The 19,757-nt window shown below is 35.8% G+C and overlaps 2 protein-coding genes across 9 annotated transcripts in view; one reads left to right on the top strand and one right to left on the bottom strand.

Annotated features, from left to right (window-relative positions):
* The window catches only part of Sos1 (SOS Ras/Rac guanine nucleotide exchange factor 1), a 166,418-nt gene that overhangs the window by 60,432 nt on the left and 86,229 nt on the right, over positions 1 to 19,757 (bottom strand). For all 5 annotated transcript variants that reach the window (XR_015453000.1, XM_087216115.1, XM_087216114.1 and 2 more), the window contains exons 11-17: positions 14,121 to 14,202; positions 13,233 to 13,355; positions 12,827 to 12,930; positions 11,539 to 11,761; positions 10,141 to 10,260; positions 5,634 to 5,796; positions 4,807 to 4,924 (exon numbers count right to left, since the gene is read on the bottom strand). Coding sequence is in view for 4 of the 5 variants with exons in the window: in XM_087216115.1 (XP_087072241.1) it covers positions 4,807 to 4,924; positions 5,634 to 5,796; positions 10,141 to 10,260; positions 11,539 to 11,761; positions 12,827 to 12,930; positions 13,233 to 13,355; positions 14,121 to 14,202 (933 nt within the window). In the remaining variant the exon portion in view is untranslated. The remainder of the gene's footprint in view (positions 1 to 4,806; positions 4,925 to 5,633; positions 5,797 to 10,140; positions 10,261 to 11,538; positions 11,762 to 12,826; positions 12,931 to 13,232; positions 13,356 to 14,120; positions 14,203 to 19,757) is intronic.
* Positions 1 to 19,757, top strand: part of Arhgef33 (Rho guanine nucleotide exchange factor 33) — a 191,438-nt gene that overhangs the window by 105,635 nt on the left and 66,046 nt on the right. For 2 of the 4 annotated variants that reach the window (XM_087216118.1, XM_087216119.1), the window contains exon 18: positions 16,171 to 19,757. This exon is cut by the window's right edge and continues 25,972 nt beyond it. The exons of the other annotated variants lie outside the window; for them this stretch is intronic. In XM_087216118.1, coding sequence (XP_087072244.1) covers positions 16,171 to 16,249 — 79 coding nt within the window. In that variant the 3' untranslated portion in view covers positions 16,250 to 19,757. The remainder of the gene's footprint in view (positions 1 to 16,170) is intronic. 4 annotated transcript variants of the gene reach the window in all.

The following is a 19,757-nucleotide window of genomic DNA, read 5'->3' as shown; positions in this document are numbered from 1 at the left end:
GCCTTCCTGACCCCACAACTCTTGCATTCTGCATGCACATAAAACCAACACCATGTGGATGATGCCAAAGTCTGCCACCAGCTGGAGCAGTAGCCAGGTTTCCTTTTCTCTTGGCTGTAGGGTCCAGTGCCTATGAACCAAATCCCAAGGAACCACTTCCTTAGGCCACTGCCATTCTGGAATATGGTGTGCAGGGAACTGAGAAAGGGTATGTTACTAGAACCCTTGTTGTGGGTCCTGGTGTCCTGTGAGCCATGACAGCACAAGGCAAATTAAAGAATATAGACAGGAAATGAGACTTAGAGAAGAAGCTGGGTTCTAGGCCTGAAAGTGCTGCCCTGAGCAGCAAAGACAAGGCATCCTGAGCTTACCACTATTTATTGGGTTCATAAGGAGTAATAGATGACTCAGGGGGTGGCAATAATCCTAGACTGATGAAGATTTTATAATTAGAAGTATCAGATGTCTCAGAGGGTGGTGGTAATTCTTTGACCCATGAGGCTTTTAGGTCAATGAGTTTAAATTGATTAGCACAATAAGATGAGCAAAGATGTTCTTACAATAGTAGGTGGGATGGGTTAAACTGATAAGGAATTTGTCCCTTCCCAGGTGAAACCTTTCTTTTACTACTCTGTTTTCAAAGAACCAGGGCATCTTCAACTGATGTAATCTCACCCTTGAATGTCACAGCATCACAGAACTATTGAGGTCTCAGCTGTGACCCAGGCAAAAATGGAATCATGTTTTGGCATGTTATAGCTGGCCTGTAGGCAATAAGACTAAGCCTAATCCTAGTTTAATTGTGAAATGATTTTTCCCCCAAAATTATGTAGAATGGCTCCTGACAATGGTGCTCTGGCACTCTCTTCTCAAAGCAAAGTCTTTCACTTTTGCAATTTGAGACTGCAAAGGGTGGGATCCTGCTGCTTCTTGTGATGTCCCCAGGCCATCTTTTCTATTTTCCTGTTCCTTCTCAACAATCAAGATATCCTCTGCTCTATCTTTGCAGGCTACAACTTTACTGGAGCTTTCTTTTCGGCCAAACTCAAAGTGTTTTAAGTCATTCTTCTGGGCTCTTTGCTTTTGATTCTCAACATAAATCTGGCTAAAAGCCCCCAACAGTAGCCATGCCACTACCTCAACAGTAGACTGCCTTGAAATTTCTTCTGCCAGATTAATTAGTCTGCCACCCTTAATCTCAGTCTCAGGCAAAGTCTCTGGACATGAGCAAAATGCAGACAAACTTTCTGCCAAGCTGTAACACACATCCTCTGGAGTCCAGCAGCCAATGCAGTCCTTTTGTCCAGCAGAAACTTCCTGCACTTGGTCTTTACCAGCAAGCAGCATTCTGTCAGTCTTCTGGTTTTCTGGTCTCTGACCAGACTCCCATAAAGTACAGCCTAAGGTGCTCCAACTCTACTTTTTCAGCCAGCATCTCTGAACCTTTCCAAACTCTTCCCACAAGCCAGTCCCAAAGGCTCCTGAACCACATGGTTAGGTATAGTCACAGCAATGGTTCTACTTCTCTGGTACGAACTTTTTGTCTTAATTACTTTTCTCATTGCTGAGACAAAATACCTGACACCCAAAGTTAAAGGGGGAAAGGTTTAGTTACCTCACAGTTTACAGAGGTTTCAGTCCATATTCAGCTGGCTCCCAGGCAGGGTGCCACATGGCAGAGGGGCAACAGTTCATAGTGGCAGAAGACAGCAAGAGCAATAAGGGCTATTTGTCTATTCTTAGCAGATAGAGGTATTCAACAAATATTTTTTAATGAATGAATATTTTTGAATGAAATATTATTTCAGAACAAGAGAGAAAACATTTGGAGACTTACACCAGTCTGTAACAGACATGCAGTCAATTCTAAAGTAGCAAGAAAACATAAGCAAATTTACAAAAACAGGAGGACACAAGATCAGAACTATATAACAAGAAAGAGAAAACCCAGTGCTATAAGCTTGGATGTTGGTACACAGAGAAGACACTTGGCTGAGGTACTTACCACCTTTTTTTCTGAGGAAATGTTTGTCTGCCCACATATATAAGCCAAAGTCTGGCAGAGTGTTGTAAGCACCCCCCTCCCTCCAATAAATGGTAGCATTGTCAGCAGAAAAATAAGAATTCTGGTAAGATGACACAGGAAGTAAAACTATAAGGTCTTATCCCTAACTCTTCTCATATAAGGGGAAAACAAGTACTCAGATATTAGGAAAGAATCTTGAAAGAGTTTCTATGAACTACAATATAGGCAAAATAGAATTCAGAAGCAGCAAAAATCTCTCTGTCTTTTGGGTCAGAAACATAAAAGGAACCTGATTAATTTCAGCAACTGAGAACCTTTAACTTGAGAATAATAATGATCTTCCTAGAGTAGCAAGACTGACAGGGATTATTTCAGATAAACTAGTTTAAAATACTGGAGCTTCAGTAATCAGGAAGATCAGCATAATAGGCTGGAAGTCTGGCAGGTGGACTGTCAACTACCTATCAAACTACCTGCAGGTTTATATTCACTCACTAAATCACACAGTTCAACTCAAAACACATTTTGGAACGAGACTCTAAATATAGGCTGAAACTTTTTTTTCCACTTACCATACATGAAGATCCATAGATCTTTGTGCTTATGAAGATTTAAGAGACTGTATTTTATTTTGTGGTGCTGGAGATTGAAACTGGAGTCTTTTGGATGCTATGCAAGCACTCTACCACTGAGTCTTAGTATTTTATAGTTTGGGTGAATAAATATACACCAATCAGGGTGAAGGGGTAGTAGAAGGGACCAAATGCGAGTCCAGTGAATAGGCCCTGAGTTTTCTTTTGATCTCTGTGTACCAGAGACCACAGGATATCATGAGTGGTATGAATGTAAGTTAAGTGAGCACAGTGACTATGTATTTTCCACTTTTCTAAGTACTCGAACATAGTTCCCAGTAGTAAGTACTCAGGAAATACGTCAACAGATTGGATGAAATGAACATCAGATCTACTCAAATCCTTCCCAGCTCCCTTATATGAAGTGGTGTCATACTCACCACATTTAAAAGTAAATACACAAGCTTTAACTTTTACCAGAAAGAGAAAATAAAGAAACTTAACATTTTTATCAAGAATTTGGGGCTTGGCATGGTGGCACACACCTGTAATCCCAGCACTTGGGAGGCTGAGGCAGAAGGATTGCTGTGAGTTCAGAGCCAGCCTGAGCTATATAATGAGTTCAAGGTCAGCCTGAACTACATAGCAAGACCCTGTCTGTCTCAAAAAGAAAAAAAAATTGGAGGAGGGGCAGTCCCTAGAGAAACAGTAGAAATTAATAAAATGCAATATCACTTGATATAAAAACAAAATTAGCAGAGAATAATTAAAGACCTCTTTGAAGAAAAACACAAATTGAATTAAAAATAGAAATGGAAAAGATATTGGAAATAGGAACAAGTAAAACATTTTTATACATATAAGTGAATTTTAGGTTTTTTTAAAAAATGATATTAAACAATTCTGTAGCAAGAAAGGTGCCTATTCCTTTTTTTTTTGGTACTGGAGATTGATCCCAGAGCCTCACAATGAGCCACATCCCCAGCACTTTTTTTTTTCTTTTGGGACAAGGTCCCCCTAAGTTGCTCAGGCTGATCTCAAACTTCAAATTCTGTTGCCTCAGCCTCCTGAGTAATTGGGATTACAGACACGTGCCATTGTGTCTGGCAGGAAAGATACTTTTTTTGGAGGGGGTACTGGAGATCGAACTCGGGACCTTGCACTTGTGAGGCAGGCAGTGGAACCACTGAGCTAAATCCCCAACCCAAGATACTTTCTTAATAGTACAAAAAGCATCTAATCACCTGAGTTTACAACAGAGTGCTTATTTTTAGCATCTTTAAGCCTTTGTTTGGGACCAGTTCTATAAGGCATAATTCAAAAATAAGATCACAGGAAGAGACACTGAAACACTGCTGACATATTAAATATTTAGAAAAGCCAAGGAAATTAATTCTTAGAATCCACAACAGAAGTACCCAAGAGAAATAAGAAGGGAAAATGCTGACTATCATTAAGTATTCTTTTCAAGTTAATTGATTGTTTCAATTACATTTTGGGGAATCTGCTCTGCCCCACCTCCAAAATAATAATAATAATAATAATAATAATAATAATAATAATTTTTTTTGTTTTGGTACCGGGGATCGAACTCAGGTCCTTGAGCTTGCAAGGCAGGCGGCGAAACCACTGAGCTAAATCCCCAGCCCCCCAAAAGTATTAAAGTTCATTTGCAAAAAATGAAGAGATAAGACTGCCAAAGAAAATAGTGAAGAAACATTAAAGAACCAACTTAGTCATACACGAGAACAATATAAATCTGGATTTCCCTGCACTGGCATTACGGGTCTTTGGAACCAGGTCATTTTATACAATATTTGTAGTGTGCTTGCATGCTGACTGTGACTTCTCAAATGAGGTTAGATATGTAATTTCTCACTTGTGATATCATCTCAAAAGGTTCAGAATTTGAATTTTATTTTTTCCTGGTTCCGGGGATCGAACTTAGCACCTGGTGCTTGTCAGGCAGGCGTGACGCCACTGACATCCCTGGCCCTAGAATTAGAAACATTTTTACTTCCAGATTAGGGATGCTCAGTCTCTATTGGGTTTTCTTGAAGTCCTAATAGGGAAAAATTCTAAGGAGATTAAGGTGCTATTTAAGTATTTTATGCTGCTATATTCTACATGTTGATACTCAATCGTTTAATCAAGTAAGTGTCTTATTTTATCCAGAAATACAATACAAATTTAGCAAGAAATACTTACCAAAGAAAGGCACACATGGTGGATTAATAGACCTGAGTTTTGCCAAATATTTCTTATAGTGATCTTCACTCAATTCATGAGCTTCCTCTAAAATTTTCTTTTGGCGACTGGGTATTTGCTATAAGGAAAAAAAAAAATCAGGAGGCCTAAATTTATAGAAAGAATCACAGGCTAGGTGCAGAGGCACACACGTATAATCTCAGCTACTCAGCAAGAGTGAGACAGAAGGATTGCAAGTTTGAGGCCAGCCCGGGTAACTTAATAAGACCCTGTCACAAAATTAAAAAATAAAATGCTCAGTGTTCCCTGGGCTCAGTCCCCAGTATGGTGGGAAAGGGGACTCACAGATCTTGCCAAACATGCCAGACTAAAATAAGGCCCAACGCAACAGTATCAGTCAAACTCCAAGCATGTAATGTGTCATAGAAACCATCTTCATAGGCTCTAGTCCAAACTTAAGTGTGCTTGATACAGATTATCTTGCAATTCCTCACACAATTATGTGAGCATCTAATTACAAAATATTACAAATTAAGTGCTAAATGTTTTTTCTGTTTTTTTCTATTTCTTCTTCTACAGAGATGGGGTCCATGAGAACATTTTAATGAGGATACTCATTCTATTTCTTTTCTTTGAGCTAAACTCCCAGGATGCCTAATTTTAAAAAGAGCAACCAATTCATTACAAAGCTTAGATAATCCAGTCTTTTAACTTGCTACTTAAAAGACAGATGGGGCATTTGAAAACTAAAGATCACAATTGCTAAAAGTCCAGATATTTATAATAGGCAATGGAAGTTCATTTTAAAAATACATGCACAGACCTACCTCAAATGTGTGGTCTAGTCTGTAAACAGGTGATGAGTTCATAGCACTGACAACCTCCAGGACACCATTGAAGTTGTTTAGCTCTTGAAAGACTTGTAGAATCTCAATTATTCGACTCACCACAGCTACTCTTTCTTCTAAATTTTCAGTTTCTACAATACACCTGGGAATCAAAAACAAAAGAATTAAAATTTTTGAAATTTTTCCAATAAAGCTATGGTTTAAAAAATTTATTAAATTCAATAATCTAGAGTGGGGGCGAGTGGCTACAGTGTGATGCTAAAGAAGACATATTCAGAGTAGGGGGAGCGTAGAAGGCAAGCAGTTCTGGTCAGGGGTAGGGTTCTCTAGACTGCTACATCAACCAACCTTCCCCGGCTATATCTGCTGCTTCTTCCATCAGTATTACAATTAGCTGATGAAACTAGTATCTTGTTCAATGCTTGTAAGTTTTTGTGATTCAAATGTATTCTAGAGGAATTTAGTTTAAAATTCAAGAATTCTGTTGCCTAAATTCTTCATTTAATTCCAAGATTTTAGTGATTAATGCTTAATTTCTTTCTTTGATAAATAGAAATTATTGGTTACATTTCTTCAGACAAGTACTGTTATGTCAAAAAGTCAATTATTTTACCACAATTAAAACTAAATAGGGGCCGGGGATTTAGCTCAGTGGTTCTGCTGCCTGCCTCGCAAGTACAAGGTTCCAAGTTTGATCCCTGGTACCAAAAACTAAACTAAATATTACTTAAGAAAAATGAATGAAAAACAATAAAAACAAAAGCACTTTACATTTAAATACTGAAAATCTGTGGATAGTGTACCTCTGTAACATAAAATATTATACATATTTTACTATATATGTAATAATATCTATAATGTATATGTAATCCAGCAAATAGCTAAAAAGTAGTTTGCTATTTTCAATAAAAAAGAAATTTACTTGGTATTGGGCCGGGGATTTAGCTCAGTGTTTCTGCCGCCTGCCTCCCAAGCGCAAGGTCCTGAGTTGGATCCCCGGTACCAAAAAAAAAAAAAAAAAGAAAATTACTATTGTCTATAGTATGGAAGAATTTAAAATTTATTAATCACTTGCAAATAAATAAAAAAATATTATAAACTTAGTTTTCAGTAATATATTTTAAAAAATGGTTTTGAAACGGGGTCTTGCTATGTAGTTCAGGGTGGCCTTGAGCTAAATTATGTAGCCTAGGGTGGCCTCCAACTCATGGTGATCTTCCTGCCTCAGCCTCCTGAGTGCTAGGATTATATATCTGTAATCCTAGGTACTTGGGACGTCGAGGCAGGAGGATCACAAGTTCAAGGCTAGCTTGGGCAACATAGTGAGATCTTGTCTCAAAATAAAATTTAAAAGGCTGGGGATGAAGCTCAGTGGTAGAGCACTTGCCTAAGACATGTGAGGCTCTGAGTTTATTCCCCAGTACTGGGGGGGAAAAACTGCAAGTTACATTATTCTCTGATGAGGCAGATTTAACACTAAGAAAAAAAACATTCTATGTGAAGCTGTCAAAATAAACTTGGCTTATCATGTTAAACATAACATGTTTACATGTTTAAAGCATTAGCTAGATCTCTATATCATATTCTGGCTAATTATCTAGACAATTAAAAGTATATCACATAATTTACTTACATTTTTTACTTAACAATTTCAGTTGTTATTAGGTATAGAAATTAAGATTGCATGTGGAATATTTGATTCCAATTTTAATACACATTCATGCCTGAGAATCACTGTGGCAAATAACAAGAAACTCTCACATTGAAAAGGCAAGAAGTGGCCTACAGCTAAATAGCCTATTAAAAAACAGGACAGAAATGAAAGTAGTCTGTATCTCTTACCAGTCATGTTCATCTTTTCAGATCTGGTATGTTTTAATTATTAAGGTGTGAAAAGGCTTCTGCACATTGAAGGGTACTTATTTAACTTGGCAATGAATTCAAGAAGTAACATTTAGGGGCAAATTCTAAAGTTTTACTTTTTTTTTTTTTGGTACTGGGAATCGAATTCAGGACCTTGTGCTTGTAAGGCAGGTGGTGGAACCACTGAGCTAAATCTCTGGCCCCTAAAGCTTTACTTTTAAAGGCATGTTACATTTCATCACACAAACACAAGGAAGTCCTAACTCAGGATGACCTGGAAAGCTTTTTAGGAAACTGCATTCTGGTCTTTTTCCATCCTTTCCCTATGTCATTGGCTGTTGTTCTGGTAATCCCAATATGATCTGTGAAAATCTCCTATGAACTTTATAAAATATTACTGAAATAATCATAATGTTTTTACTCAAAAAAAATATAGCCAATACACAAAGTTTAATCTCCAGTCCCCAATTTATAAAATTGAATTCTGGACTTCCGGCATAATAAATAGTGTAAAGAGCTCCTCTGAGTTCCTCTAGCAAAACTGGTGAAATTATTACAACAAAAGAAAACAAAATCCCTGAACTCGACAACACTTAAGTCTCTGGAAATGGACCTAAGAGCAAATGGCAAATAAAGAAATATCTACAAAAATTTGGAAAGGGAAGTGAGAGTCTACTTTAACTCAGACTGCTGCTTCTCTCCTTTGTTTTGGAACATTCGCTCCAGATTGCTGTAGCCAAAAATACCTAGCTTTCCTCTCTGGAGGAGCACCACTTCAGCATTTCTCATCCTGCCTTCAGCTATCTGTTCCCAAAGCTAAGTCTTGGTGTGTGCAGGAGAGAAGTGGGTAATTCCCTTCTTTTACCCAACCCTCCACCTGGGCTGTAGGGTGCTGAGAAGCCCAGGAAAAGAGCCCTTTGTCTGGTTCCTAAGACAGTGGTTCCATGTTAAAAGAGGCAAATAAGAGAACTTGAGGCTACACTACTATCCTCTGTACCCCAACCACCTCTTCATAGCCACCAGTCAAGCACTAAGCCCCTAGAGCAGGAATGTCACTGAGACCGAAGCTTGTCCTCATCCCCTGCCCCAAGCCCTGTTTCAAAGAGACAGCTCCTAATCTCGTGTCATTTGTAACTAAGTGTGGAAAGTTTAAAACTAAAGGTATGCTCAAGAATGTAGAGGTTATGGTGAAAGGCAGCTGATAGAATACTCTGTGTGTGTGTGTGTGTGTGTGTGTGTGTGTGAGAGAGAGAGACAGAGAGAGTGGGACAGAGAGGGACAGAGAGAGATAGAGAGAGAGAGACAGAGAGAGACAGAGACAGAGACAGCCAGCCACAAAGGTAGAATGGGCTTCAGTAAAATAATCAAGGTAGTCACTGATTAAACAAACAAGCAGGTAGCAGTAACAGCCTTGGAAGGGAAGAAACAGTACTTAGAAGTGCAACAATTATCATCTAAAATTTCAAATTTCCAACAAAAAATTATGAAGCATGCAAAGAAACAGAAAAGTAAGTTCCATACACTTTATTAAGAGCAGGGGATAGAAACATACTATGAGAGCAGCCAGATGTCAGATTTAACAGATTACAAAGTAGTCATTAAGAATATGTTAATAGAACTAAAGGAAACATGATATAGAAGTAAAAAAAGAAGGATTGGGGCTGGGGATTTAGCTCAGTGGTTCCTCCACCTGCCTCACAGTGCAAGGTCCTGAGTTTGATTCCCAGTACAAAAAGAAAAAGAATGATGACAAGGTTCATTAAGAGAGACTATCACTAGAGGTAAATAATTTTATTTAAAAAAGGAAGCAAATGGAAACTGGGGAACTGAAAAGAAAAACTGGAGGGGCTCAATAGCAGAGTTTAACTGATCAAGGAAAAAATTGTTAATTTGAAGATAGAACTATGGCTCAAAAACATGAAGGTGAAATAAGAATCTCCCCAGATATACAAAAACTGAGAGAACTCTTTGCTAGCTGACCCACTGCATAAGAAACACTAAAGGAGGTTCTCAGGCTGAAAGCAAGGGATCCTAAAAGGTAATTCGAATCCACACAAAGAGCACCATAAAGATAATTATAAAAGACACAGTAAATGCAATTTTTTATTTCTTCTTTTGCCTGATTTGAAAAGCAGCTTATAAAATGTGCATGAATATACTGTTGGGTCTATGACACAGAAATGTATGTGTAATGTATTGCCAGTAACAGCACAAAGGAAGTAGGTGAAAGTAAAGCAGTAATGGGTTTAGAGAATGACATAAAATGGCAAAGTAACAAATTATAACAGTGTATTGTTGGATCTGCATCACTAATTTAGATGTAATATGTATTACAATATCACAAAAAGGGGAGAAAAGGCATAGACCTATATAGGAGTAACACTTCTATAACTGGAATTAAAACTACTACAAATGTGAAGTTGAATTTAAGTTAAGATGTATATGATAAACCTAAGAGAACACCTAAAACCCCCCTCAAAAATATATTGAAAAATATAAGTGAAATTAAAATGTACATTAGAAAAATACTCAAAAAGAGGAACAAAAAGACATGTGACACATTGAAAGAAAAGTGCACTGAAATTCACAACATAGCTGACTTCTGAATGTCAAGATTACTCACTTCTCAAACCACAGAGTGAGGTTAGTGGTGTGTCGGATCATTTTCAGAAGATTGGGCGAATTAATTTCTTTGTCTTCTTTTGTCCACACACTTCCAACTAACTCTGATGGTTGCACAGCTCTAAAACCAACACAAAGGATTACATACTTTTCCCTCTGATATAGACATTTTTATTAAGTAAATGAGATAAATAAAAACTAAGCTCCTAGCATAATAAACTTTCCTTTTCACCAACAAAAGATTTATAAAAACAAGGTATAACAAAAATTATAGGGGCCAGAGATTTAGCTCAGCGGCACAGCGGCTGCCTTACAAGTGTAAGGTCCTGAGTTTGATCCCATATATATATATATAAATAATTACGTATTTTCTCTACAAATTTAAGAATATATCTCTGTGGATGTACTTGTGTACATTTATTATTGCTTTACAATAGCATTTTGCTTTAGGCAAGGTTGAGATTTCTGCATAATATCTTTTCTAGTACAAATATTATTTAATGAGTTAGGGTGACAGAGTAGGTATTTAAATAATGATATCTAATAATCAGTCTAAAGAGGGTAATCACTAAAATTCTTAAGGGCCCCCCTTTTAATGTAACAGAGGGGAGAAAAAAAAACTACTACAGAAGAGTCCTAGGAAATAAAATAGATTCTTAACACTATAATTTTGGGACTATGATGATCTTTGGTGGGGGATCTATAAATTCAGCTCCTTTTCTCATTTAATTATTAAAAATAAATAACTTGGAGATTCTAAATATAATTTAAAACCAGATACAGATACTTTTTGAGAAAAATATCAATGTAGAATAATAAACTAAAAAGGGCTATAACTAACAAGTTATGACTGAAGTTTACCATAGCAATAGCTAAGAATTTACATTGTGCCAGGCAATATGTTAAGCATTGCATATACGACTATTTTAAGCAGCACAACAGCTCCAGCAGTAGGTACTGTCTTTGGCATCATTTTATTCTTGAAGAAATTAAGAAGCAGAAAGATAAAAGTTACATGAGGGGGTTAAAGTTGGCCAAAAATACCAAGCCAGCAATTGGTAAAGTCAGGATTTGAACCTAGCTTCTCTACTGAGGGTGAATGCAGGAAGAGAGATGGTATAAATTCAAACACAGCAAGGGAAACCAAGGCAGTAAAAGAGCCAGAACTTCCTGCCAGTCTTATTATTACTAAATATTTTATATACTATCTCATTTATATCTTATGGCAATCCCATACATCAGAAATGGGAATTAATTTTTATTCTTATTTTTTATTTTTTGGTACCGGGGATCGAACTCGGGTCCTTGCAAAACACTGAACTAAATCCCCGGCCAGGAATTAATTTTTAAAAAGAACTTTTTTGAAATTATTTTTCAGCTTGAATGTCAAATTACATACCGGTACAGATCTGATTCAAGTAAAGTGAGTTGTCGAGCAATTTCTATTGGGTGTAAGGTGAGCAGGTCAAAAGTCTCTGTGTGTCCGGGTCTGCTTATATGCCACTCAACTGTGGGAGGTGAACTCTGAAATGTAATATTATGACCTGGTCCATTGTCTCTGGCAATTTTTTTCCTCTGGATTATCTTAGTGATGGACTCAACCCATTTTTTCATTGCTTTACCTGAAATACATTGTATTTTAAAATAAAATTTAAATACTCTTTATTTAATATTTTATATGGTTTAAAAATCACAGATGCTGGACTATACCTTTGCTATAAAAAGTTCAAATGATCAAAATAAAAACTGCAAGTTCCCCTTTCCCATTTCCCAGTCTCCCACCTCAATCTAACTCTTCACATGGGTAACCACTGTTAATAGTTTGGTATGGATTCTTCCAGATCCTTTCTCAAGTAAAATTAGAAAGTAATTTGTAGAGATTTTTCACTTAAATTGTTCTGAACTTTAGTTCAAAATATTATTTTAAAAACCTCCCCCCCAAAAGTGTATTTTACACAAATTACAAGTTTGATAAAGATAGATTATACATAGTCAGCATTAATCAAATCAACACTGTATTTTATAAACCAGTCAGTGTCAGAGGCCCATTCCTCATGTTAGCATGAGGTTTGGTGTGGCTGGTGTATACTGTAAAGGACTACATTTAGCCTTTATTCTCTGGGTTTACTGTATACAATGGAAATAAAAGCCCATTCACCTAGGGCTTCCTTGGAGCCACACAGTCATAGATGTTTTTTTTTTTTTTGAGACAATATCTTGCTATGTAGTGGAGGCTGGCCTTGAACTCATTATGTAATCCAGGCTGGCCTTGAATTCCTGGTGTTCCTCCTGTCTCTTGAGTGCGGGGAATTACAGGCATGTACCACCACACCCAGCCAGAAGTTTTAAAACCAGAAGACAAACCTTGGCAATCTATAAAATCACGATGGTTACTGCATGCACTCATCTACATGTACTTTCAGATCAGTAACTCAGTGTAATTGAGACCTTTTCTAACCAATTCTGAAATGATCACTAAATTAATTCACTAAATGAGAATACACTGAAATCCCAAGGTAATTTTTGTAGGTCTAAATGTTGTTATGATGAAAATTTTTAATTTTAAGGTGGTTATGCTGTCATTATTATACACATTTCTTGACAACACTGAACAATAATGACATTAATCAACAATCATCATATACTTTTATTATATATAAAACTAGACATTTAGGAAAAAAACATACCTCTTACTGTTCCAATAAATTCCTCCATTCGTTGCAAAAGATCTGTATCTCTTTCAAAGTCATAAAAGTGGTGTTCTACCCAGTGCCGACATACATTTAATACTCTATGGCATTAACACAAAATTGAGTTACATGGGAATTCAAACATAAATGCTTATCACAATGAATAGTACAAATGAAAACAAAGTACAGTAACTCCTACCAAATTAAATAATCTTATTAGTGGCTAACACTTCCAAATTCTATGTTAAGACTTATACCATAATTTCTGATAATTGCTCTTATCTAATTCACTTATTTTATTTACTACCTACTCCTTGCTTGGGAAAGGTCCTTACATACTTCAACTCTGAAAACAGAAGATTGATAAAGACTTGTTTATTTCAGTTAGTTATTGAATGCTTACCGCAGTTGTACAGGCTGTATATATTCTTTTCTAAATCTCTTCAGTTCTGCACTCAAGGGTTGATCTCCATTCTCTATAGCTATGCGATCAGCTTCTGTTGGCTCAGGCTCTGGAATTTCAAACCTAACATAAAACAGAAAAAAACTTATGAAAATATTAATTATATCAAATTATACAAACAGAAATCCACAAACTTTTTCACCTGCTAACAAAATCAAGAAAATACTGTAAAAAAATACTGACGATATTACAGATCAGTAAAAAACAATGGAGCTTCTATAATGTAAAGGCTGAGAATAATATTTTTGAAAAGATATTAATACTGCCCAGTATAGGTAAAAAAATAACTACATAATAAAACATGCAAAATCTAAAAATAAATATGACCACAGAGTTATGGGACCGATGCTCATTTGGGTGTTTGTAGAATTACTCTAAATCGGCTGACATAATTTTTGAGAGTAGCCAGTGCTTTAAAAGTTGATTACTACTTGTTTGGGTAGAGGAAACACTTTGCTTGATTTGTTCACTGACAAGCTCCATTTTGCTCAGTATGTGGGATATTTGAAAACTCTTGTTATGAACATCTAAGTCATGAAAAATATAATTTCCAAAGTATAAATTATACATTGTATATAATTCTTTAACTTGATCAATTCTATAAATTTTAAGTTTTGGACACTAAGTTTCTATGTAAAATAAAGAATACTTATTTCTGTATTTAAATAATCAAAACTACATGATTTTAGAAAATGATATTTTAAATTTTAAAAAGGGCTCATGTACTACAATTTAAAGCTCACCCAAAACATTTTTGAGAAATGTATGGGATCTTCCCTCAGTTTCTTTTAAAAAATAAACAATTTAAACATTTAAAAATTGACAGACCTTTCTATTATAAGACTCAGCAGTTCTTGAGGTTTGCAAAATGATCTGTACGTTGTAAGAAATGTCCGAACAAAATTGGGATCTGAGAAGAAAAGGAAGAATATCTTATCATTAAAGACTTTGATTCAGATTGATTGAAACTATTATTTACATTTTCAAAAGATCAGTAGTCAATTTTAAGTCTCCAAAAGTTTTAACATGTGGAATTCTTTGGCCTTTGCAATGTACTGCTAGCTTTAGTGCTTCCTAAATCACTGGTAAAAACACTGATGTTAAATTTTACATCAACTTATTTCTTGCCTTCTGCATACTCTGACCAGCTGGTCTTTTTTTTTAGTTTATTTATTGCAGTGCTGGAGATCAAACCTAGGGCCCTCTGAATGCTTGGCAAACTCTATACTGAGCTGCATCCCCAGCACTGACTATCTGGTCTTAAACTCATCATTTGGCCACAGGAATACATAAGGAAGAAAAGTAAAGCCAGAGCACTGAACCAGGATACTAACAGGATCTCAGAGCATTTATTTCCTTAAAGAGAAATGCAGCAGCAACAATCTGTTAACTTCCTGAAATTCATACTAGTTTATATATAAAATCAGCTATCTAGATTTCTTGAAAGCATGTTAATGGAGCATATATTAACTGGATCCAACTAAAAGTTGGATCTTTTTAAAAAATAGATTAAATACTGTTTCTGGCTGGGCATGGTGGCACACAACTGTAATTCCAGCACTTGGGAGGCTGAGGCAGGAGGATCACCTCCAGTTCAAGGCCAGCCTGAGCTACATAGTGAGTTCAAGACCAGCCTGAACTACATAGCAAGACTCTGTCTCAAAATAAACAAATACATAGTTTTCAAATATCTACAAGCTCTTCAAACTACTGAATATGTTAGAACTGTACAAATTATTGTTTTGGTCCTATTGACAACTTAATCCCTTTTATTTCAAGTAGTCACAAGGAGAGTTTAATCATAAGAGCAGAAGTTTCCAATCCCTTCTGTCACAGGACGTACTTTTCGTTCACATTCCTAAGAAGTAAAATAGGAGACAGAATGAGATCACTTCCTCAGGCCTGGCCTACTCTTCTTTCTTTGATCATAGTCTCCAAGTTGTAGAGAAAGGGGTTGTTAGGCGCGCAAGAGACCTGGGCTATCTAGTGCATAAATGAGGAGAAAGAACTTCCCATACTGGAAAAAGAAACTCCCTTCTATAACTCAAATTTCCTCAAGGTCTACATTTAGTTGTAAGACTTTTTAATTTAAAAAAGAGGGGAAAGTTCATTGATTCACTTAATTGAGAACATTCTCCTATTTACATTATGGACTAATAAACTCTAATGGTAAATTCACTGAGGATAGAAAACAGCTCTATTTTTGTTACATACCATGAAGCAAAGCTTTCTAAGTGCATTCCCTTTACTAGTACAGAATTTAATAAAATTAGAAGGTATTTCAAAATTTTCTTTCTTTTATTTATTTACTTAATTACTGATATTGGCGACTAAAATTCAGGGCCGTGTGCTTGCTAGGCAACTGCTCTGCCACTAAGCTATGTTCCTATCCTTATTTTATTCTGAGACAGGATCTCATTAAATTGCCCAGGCTGGTCTGTCCATTTGTCGTCCTCCTGCCTCAGCCTCCTGAGTAGCTATGATTATAAGGTGTGCCCACTGCACCCCAATGAAAATTTCAATTTCTTTTATCTTAAGAACCACTCTAAATTTAGCCTTAAAATAAAAATTTATAATTAACTTTTTATCCAAAAAGAAAATACATGAATTTATCATAAAACAGAAATCTATTTCCAATCTATTGGTATTTATGTGGTCATTAAGATACTGAGCTGATTTAAATATCAGACAACCCTGAATGTAAAATAATACTTCAAGTTAAAGAAAAATTTACAGAATAAAAATTGGTTTTAACTGCTCCATTTTTCTTTACCTTTATACCTTCTGAAGCTAAAGTGGGTTACTGATAAAAGTAATTTAAATACATATAATCTTTTAATAATTTCCTTTCTGTTGGTATTTTATTGTTTGTCTTCAGTTACAGAGATCCTCAGTTAAAGACTAATGTTTCATCCAGAAGAAAAGATTTTAAAACAGAAGGCTGTACAAGATTTTAAAACAGATTTTTATCGATTTCATCACAATCTTCCCTTTCAAGAATCTTCTTCCTGTTCTACAAATCTATTTGTAAGGTGAGGCTACTCAAACCAGCATGTGTTTAGCCACTGAGCTGTCACTGTTGGAGATTCCACACCCTCAGTGCGAAGGTCTCTGGGAGCCCCTGAGTTACGTTCCAAATGTAGGGGCCCCCCAACTTTTTAAAGAAAAAGGTATTTCAGTCTAAAGACCTAAAATCAACATCCAGATCACTGTCTTCTTAAATGCCACCCAAAGTCAGGCTAAAAAGTTCTGTGATAACAAACGAACTTTTAAATTGAAAACAAACAAAAGCAAGCTCTAAGTGAATTAAAGTATGTTTTAAGAAAAGTATGGTTATTTATTTTAAAGGCACATAATTTTAAAACTGACTTTTCTTCTTAGGCTAAAATTATTTTAAAACAGCTTTTCATCTTAAGCCATTTTAGTGCTTTCATGACTGATGATAATGCTGGTAGTTATACCATGCCTCAGGGCCACACCAGTCACATGGAATCCTATCAACTCCTGACAGCTGTTACATAATGTTCTCAAAAGAGCTTTCACCTCATTTATTTCATGTGATTTCTGTGAGGTGAGCAGGTGAGAGATGTAAGGGAGACTTATTTAAGGTCACAGTGGAGTGGCAGAACTGGAACCAGAACTTGGGTCGTGTGATTCCCATTTGGTGCTCTCTTCTACCATGTCATATAACCTCCCTCATTTAAGGATTCCTTAAAGTTTCTCCAGCTATGAGGTCTAAATATACTTTCCTCCATGGGTTATGTAATCACTATAAATTTCTGTAAATGATTAATTTAGAATGTAGTTTAGCTACTAATCTTGGTTAAAAGCAACAGACATCACTGAAAAATAAGCAGTCTAATTGTGACTCTGCAACTCTTGGGAAGCCGCCTTTCAGATTTTGGAGGCAGCAGTGTACTTCCTGTGCACTGTATTCAGAAGAGGAGCTGGAGCTGGCAGTACAGTAAATACTCCCACAGTCATCACTGTCGTAGTTCTAAAGTGGCCCAAGTTTGTTTTTAGCTTGACTGGAAGAGGTCTCTTGCCAAAAAGAAAAAACCAGCAGAAACCGAAAATAAACTAAGAAAATTGGCAAAAGTTTAAATACTTAAAAAAATATTTTAAAGACTTCTTATATTCTCAAGCTTATGTTAATTTTTATAGACTCCACTTTAGCTTAACAAAATGAAAAATTGTTAATGAATAAAAAATTTACATTGAGGATATATCTATTTTTCAAATTTTATACAGAAAAGCATACAAAATTCCAGAAGCTATTTTTATTTCTATAGCATTGATTTCTCCATTTCAGTGACTGTACCATATACATGTCACATTAACCACTGCAGATCTTTATCTTACTAGTGACATAACAGGTTAAGTTAATTTGATATTTTTAAAACACCTATCCAGGGACTGGAGATTTAGCTCAGTGGTGCCATTGCCTGCCTCACAAGCACAAGGTGCAGAGTTCGATCCCTGGTACCAAAAAAACCACAACAAAACCCTACCTATAAGGACAGGTTACATAACTGTTAGAAAACCAAATACCTACTTTCATGTATCAGGCAATGTCAAAAGCTAAGATATACTGCTGGTTGGTTGTAGGGCAGCAGTTACCTATCTGTGTCCTAAAATAATGTTTCAGAGACAGATGGTAGGCAAACATACAAATTCAAAAAGCCAGGCTGGGTTTGGCTTTAAAGCATAAGCATGAACAAATATTCACAGAGAAGACAAAACATAGTGTATTTTGATATTCTCCTTCTCTTTATGTATATCACTTGCTTGTGGAGGTCATTCCACAAGCTTCTTCCTTACCATGACCCCCTAATGGGTTTCAATATGAGCAACAATAAAATCTTTCTGTGGATTAAAAAAAAAATTTATCTTCATACGTAACATTACTCTTCTACTTGACTCTTAACCCTACATTATGATTTCCACCATGTTCATTAGTTTCTCTACTTCCTCCTCATTACAACCTCTCTATACAAATACCTGCCAACTGTACCATGAAGTCCCTGGTCTAGGTCCAAGTATTTCAAACATAAGCTGTAGTCATTATTTTCTGCTGGCCTCCTAGCTGTCTCTGTCTCCCTCACTATAAAACCATTCTTTATGATTTTACTGCACAATTCTTCAAGATCCTATGAACTCAAGAGTATACCTACATTAGTGTTCATGATATAGTATATTAGATTTGAGGTGACAAATCCAATTTCTCTTCTTGGCTGTTTTTTAATTGACCAACATTTTATTTGGCAAGGTCAATGTAATTTTGAAATATTACATTGAAAAGCTATTTATATGATGAACACCCCTCCCCCACCCATCACAGCAAAACACTGTTAATCAGGATGTCTGTTCATGTGATAATACTCCCTTTAATACAGCCATTTAAAAGCTACAAGAAACAATAAGTTCCTCAACAAGGATTTATAAACAATTACTCTTGAATTCCTTAAAAAAGGAAACACGCTATGCTGACGCACAAACGCTTAAAAAAAAATCAAGAGAGTTTAAAAATAGAAAAGCCCTTCCCTATAGATCAAAAATTGCTCAAGAGGTTTTAAAAAGTTAAAATATCCAAACCAACCTTAGACACAAACTCAAAAGAAATCTAATGTAGATACTTGAGCATTTTATATATGAATGCATAACAGCAGTAAAGAAAGAAAAATGTCTTCTTGTTTAAGTTTTTTCAGTTCCATTTTCTACAAAAAAGAAGTTCAACATACAAAGGAAACACCCTTTTCCCACATCTCAATATAAAAAGCTTTTATTTTCCACACAGTGTCAATTCTTATCTCATTACCATATCACATCAGTATCCTTACCTCAGTCATCTCTATCAACCATTTCTCTACTCATGTCTCAATAATTAATTTGTATTTTACTGCCCACAACAGCTCTGAAGTGAACATCTTACTCTCAACTCCTTAAATATGAGCACATTGGTTTGTTTACTCTTGGTTAGGAAATAATCTCTTCATATCATTGCCATATTTTAGAATAATGCACCCAACTGGGTAACCTCCCCGCTCCCTAGCATTTGGGATGAATCTCAGATAAATTCAGCGAATGACTCTATGTCCAGAAACATAAGTGGAGACACAGCTATAATTTAGATTCCATGTGACATCTGTTGAGGCTCTTTGAACAAATTATTCACTTTCTAATTTACCTAAATTTAATTTTTTTCCTGAAAGCTTTCCTTTTACACAATAGGCTACACCAATAGAAAAATGACTGAGTTTTTTCTGAAAAATGAAATGATGAACAAGATCTAACCATACACTAAAATCTATGCAGAACAATGGTAGTTTATCTATAATTAGAACTTAACTATTACCTATTTCAATAAGGAAAAAATTACTGACTGTATCTCCTTAATAGACCTGTTTGCCCAGAAATGAACATTTATATTATTAGCAATTCAAACCAAGCAATTCTTTTTATTTC

This window comes from Heterocephalus glaber, unplaced genomic scaffold, assembly GCF_053883595.1.
Source record: "Heterocephalus glaber isolate CG9 unplaced genomic scaffold, H.glaber_assembly_v1.0 deba00001457, whole genome shotgun sequence".
NCBI lineage: Eukaryota > Metazoa > Chordata > Mammalia > Rodentia > Bathyergidae > Heterocephalus > Heterocephalus glaber.
This window is presented reverse-complemented; position numbering and strand designations above follow the sequence as displayed.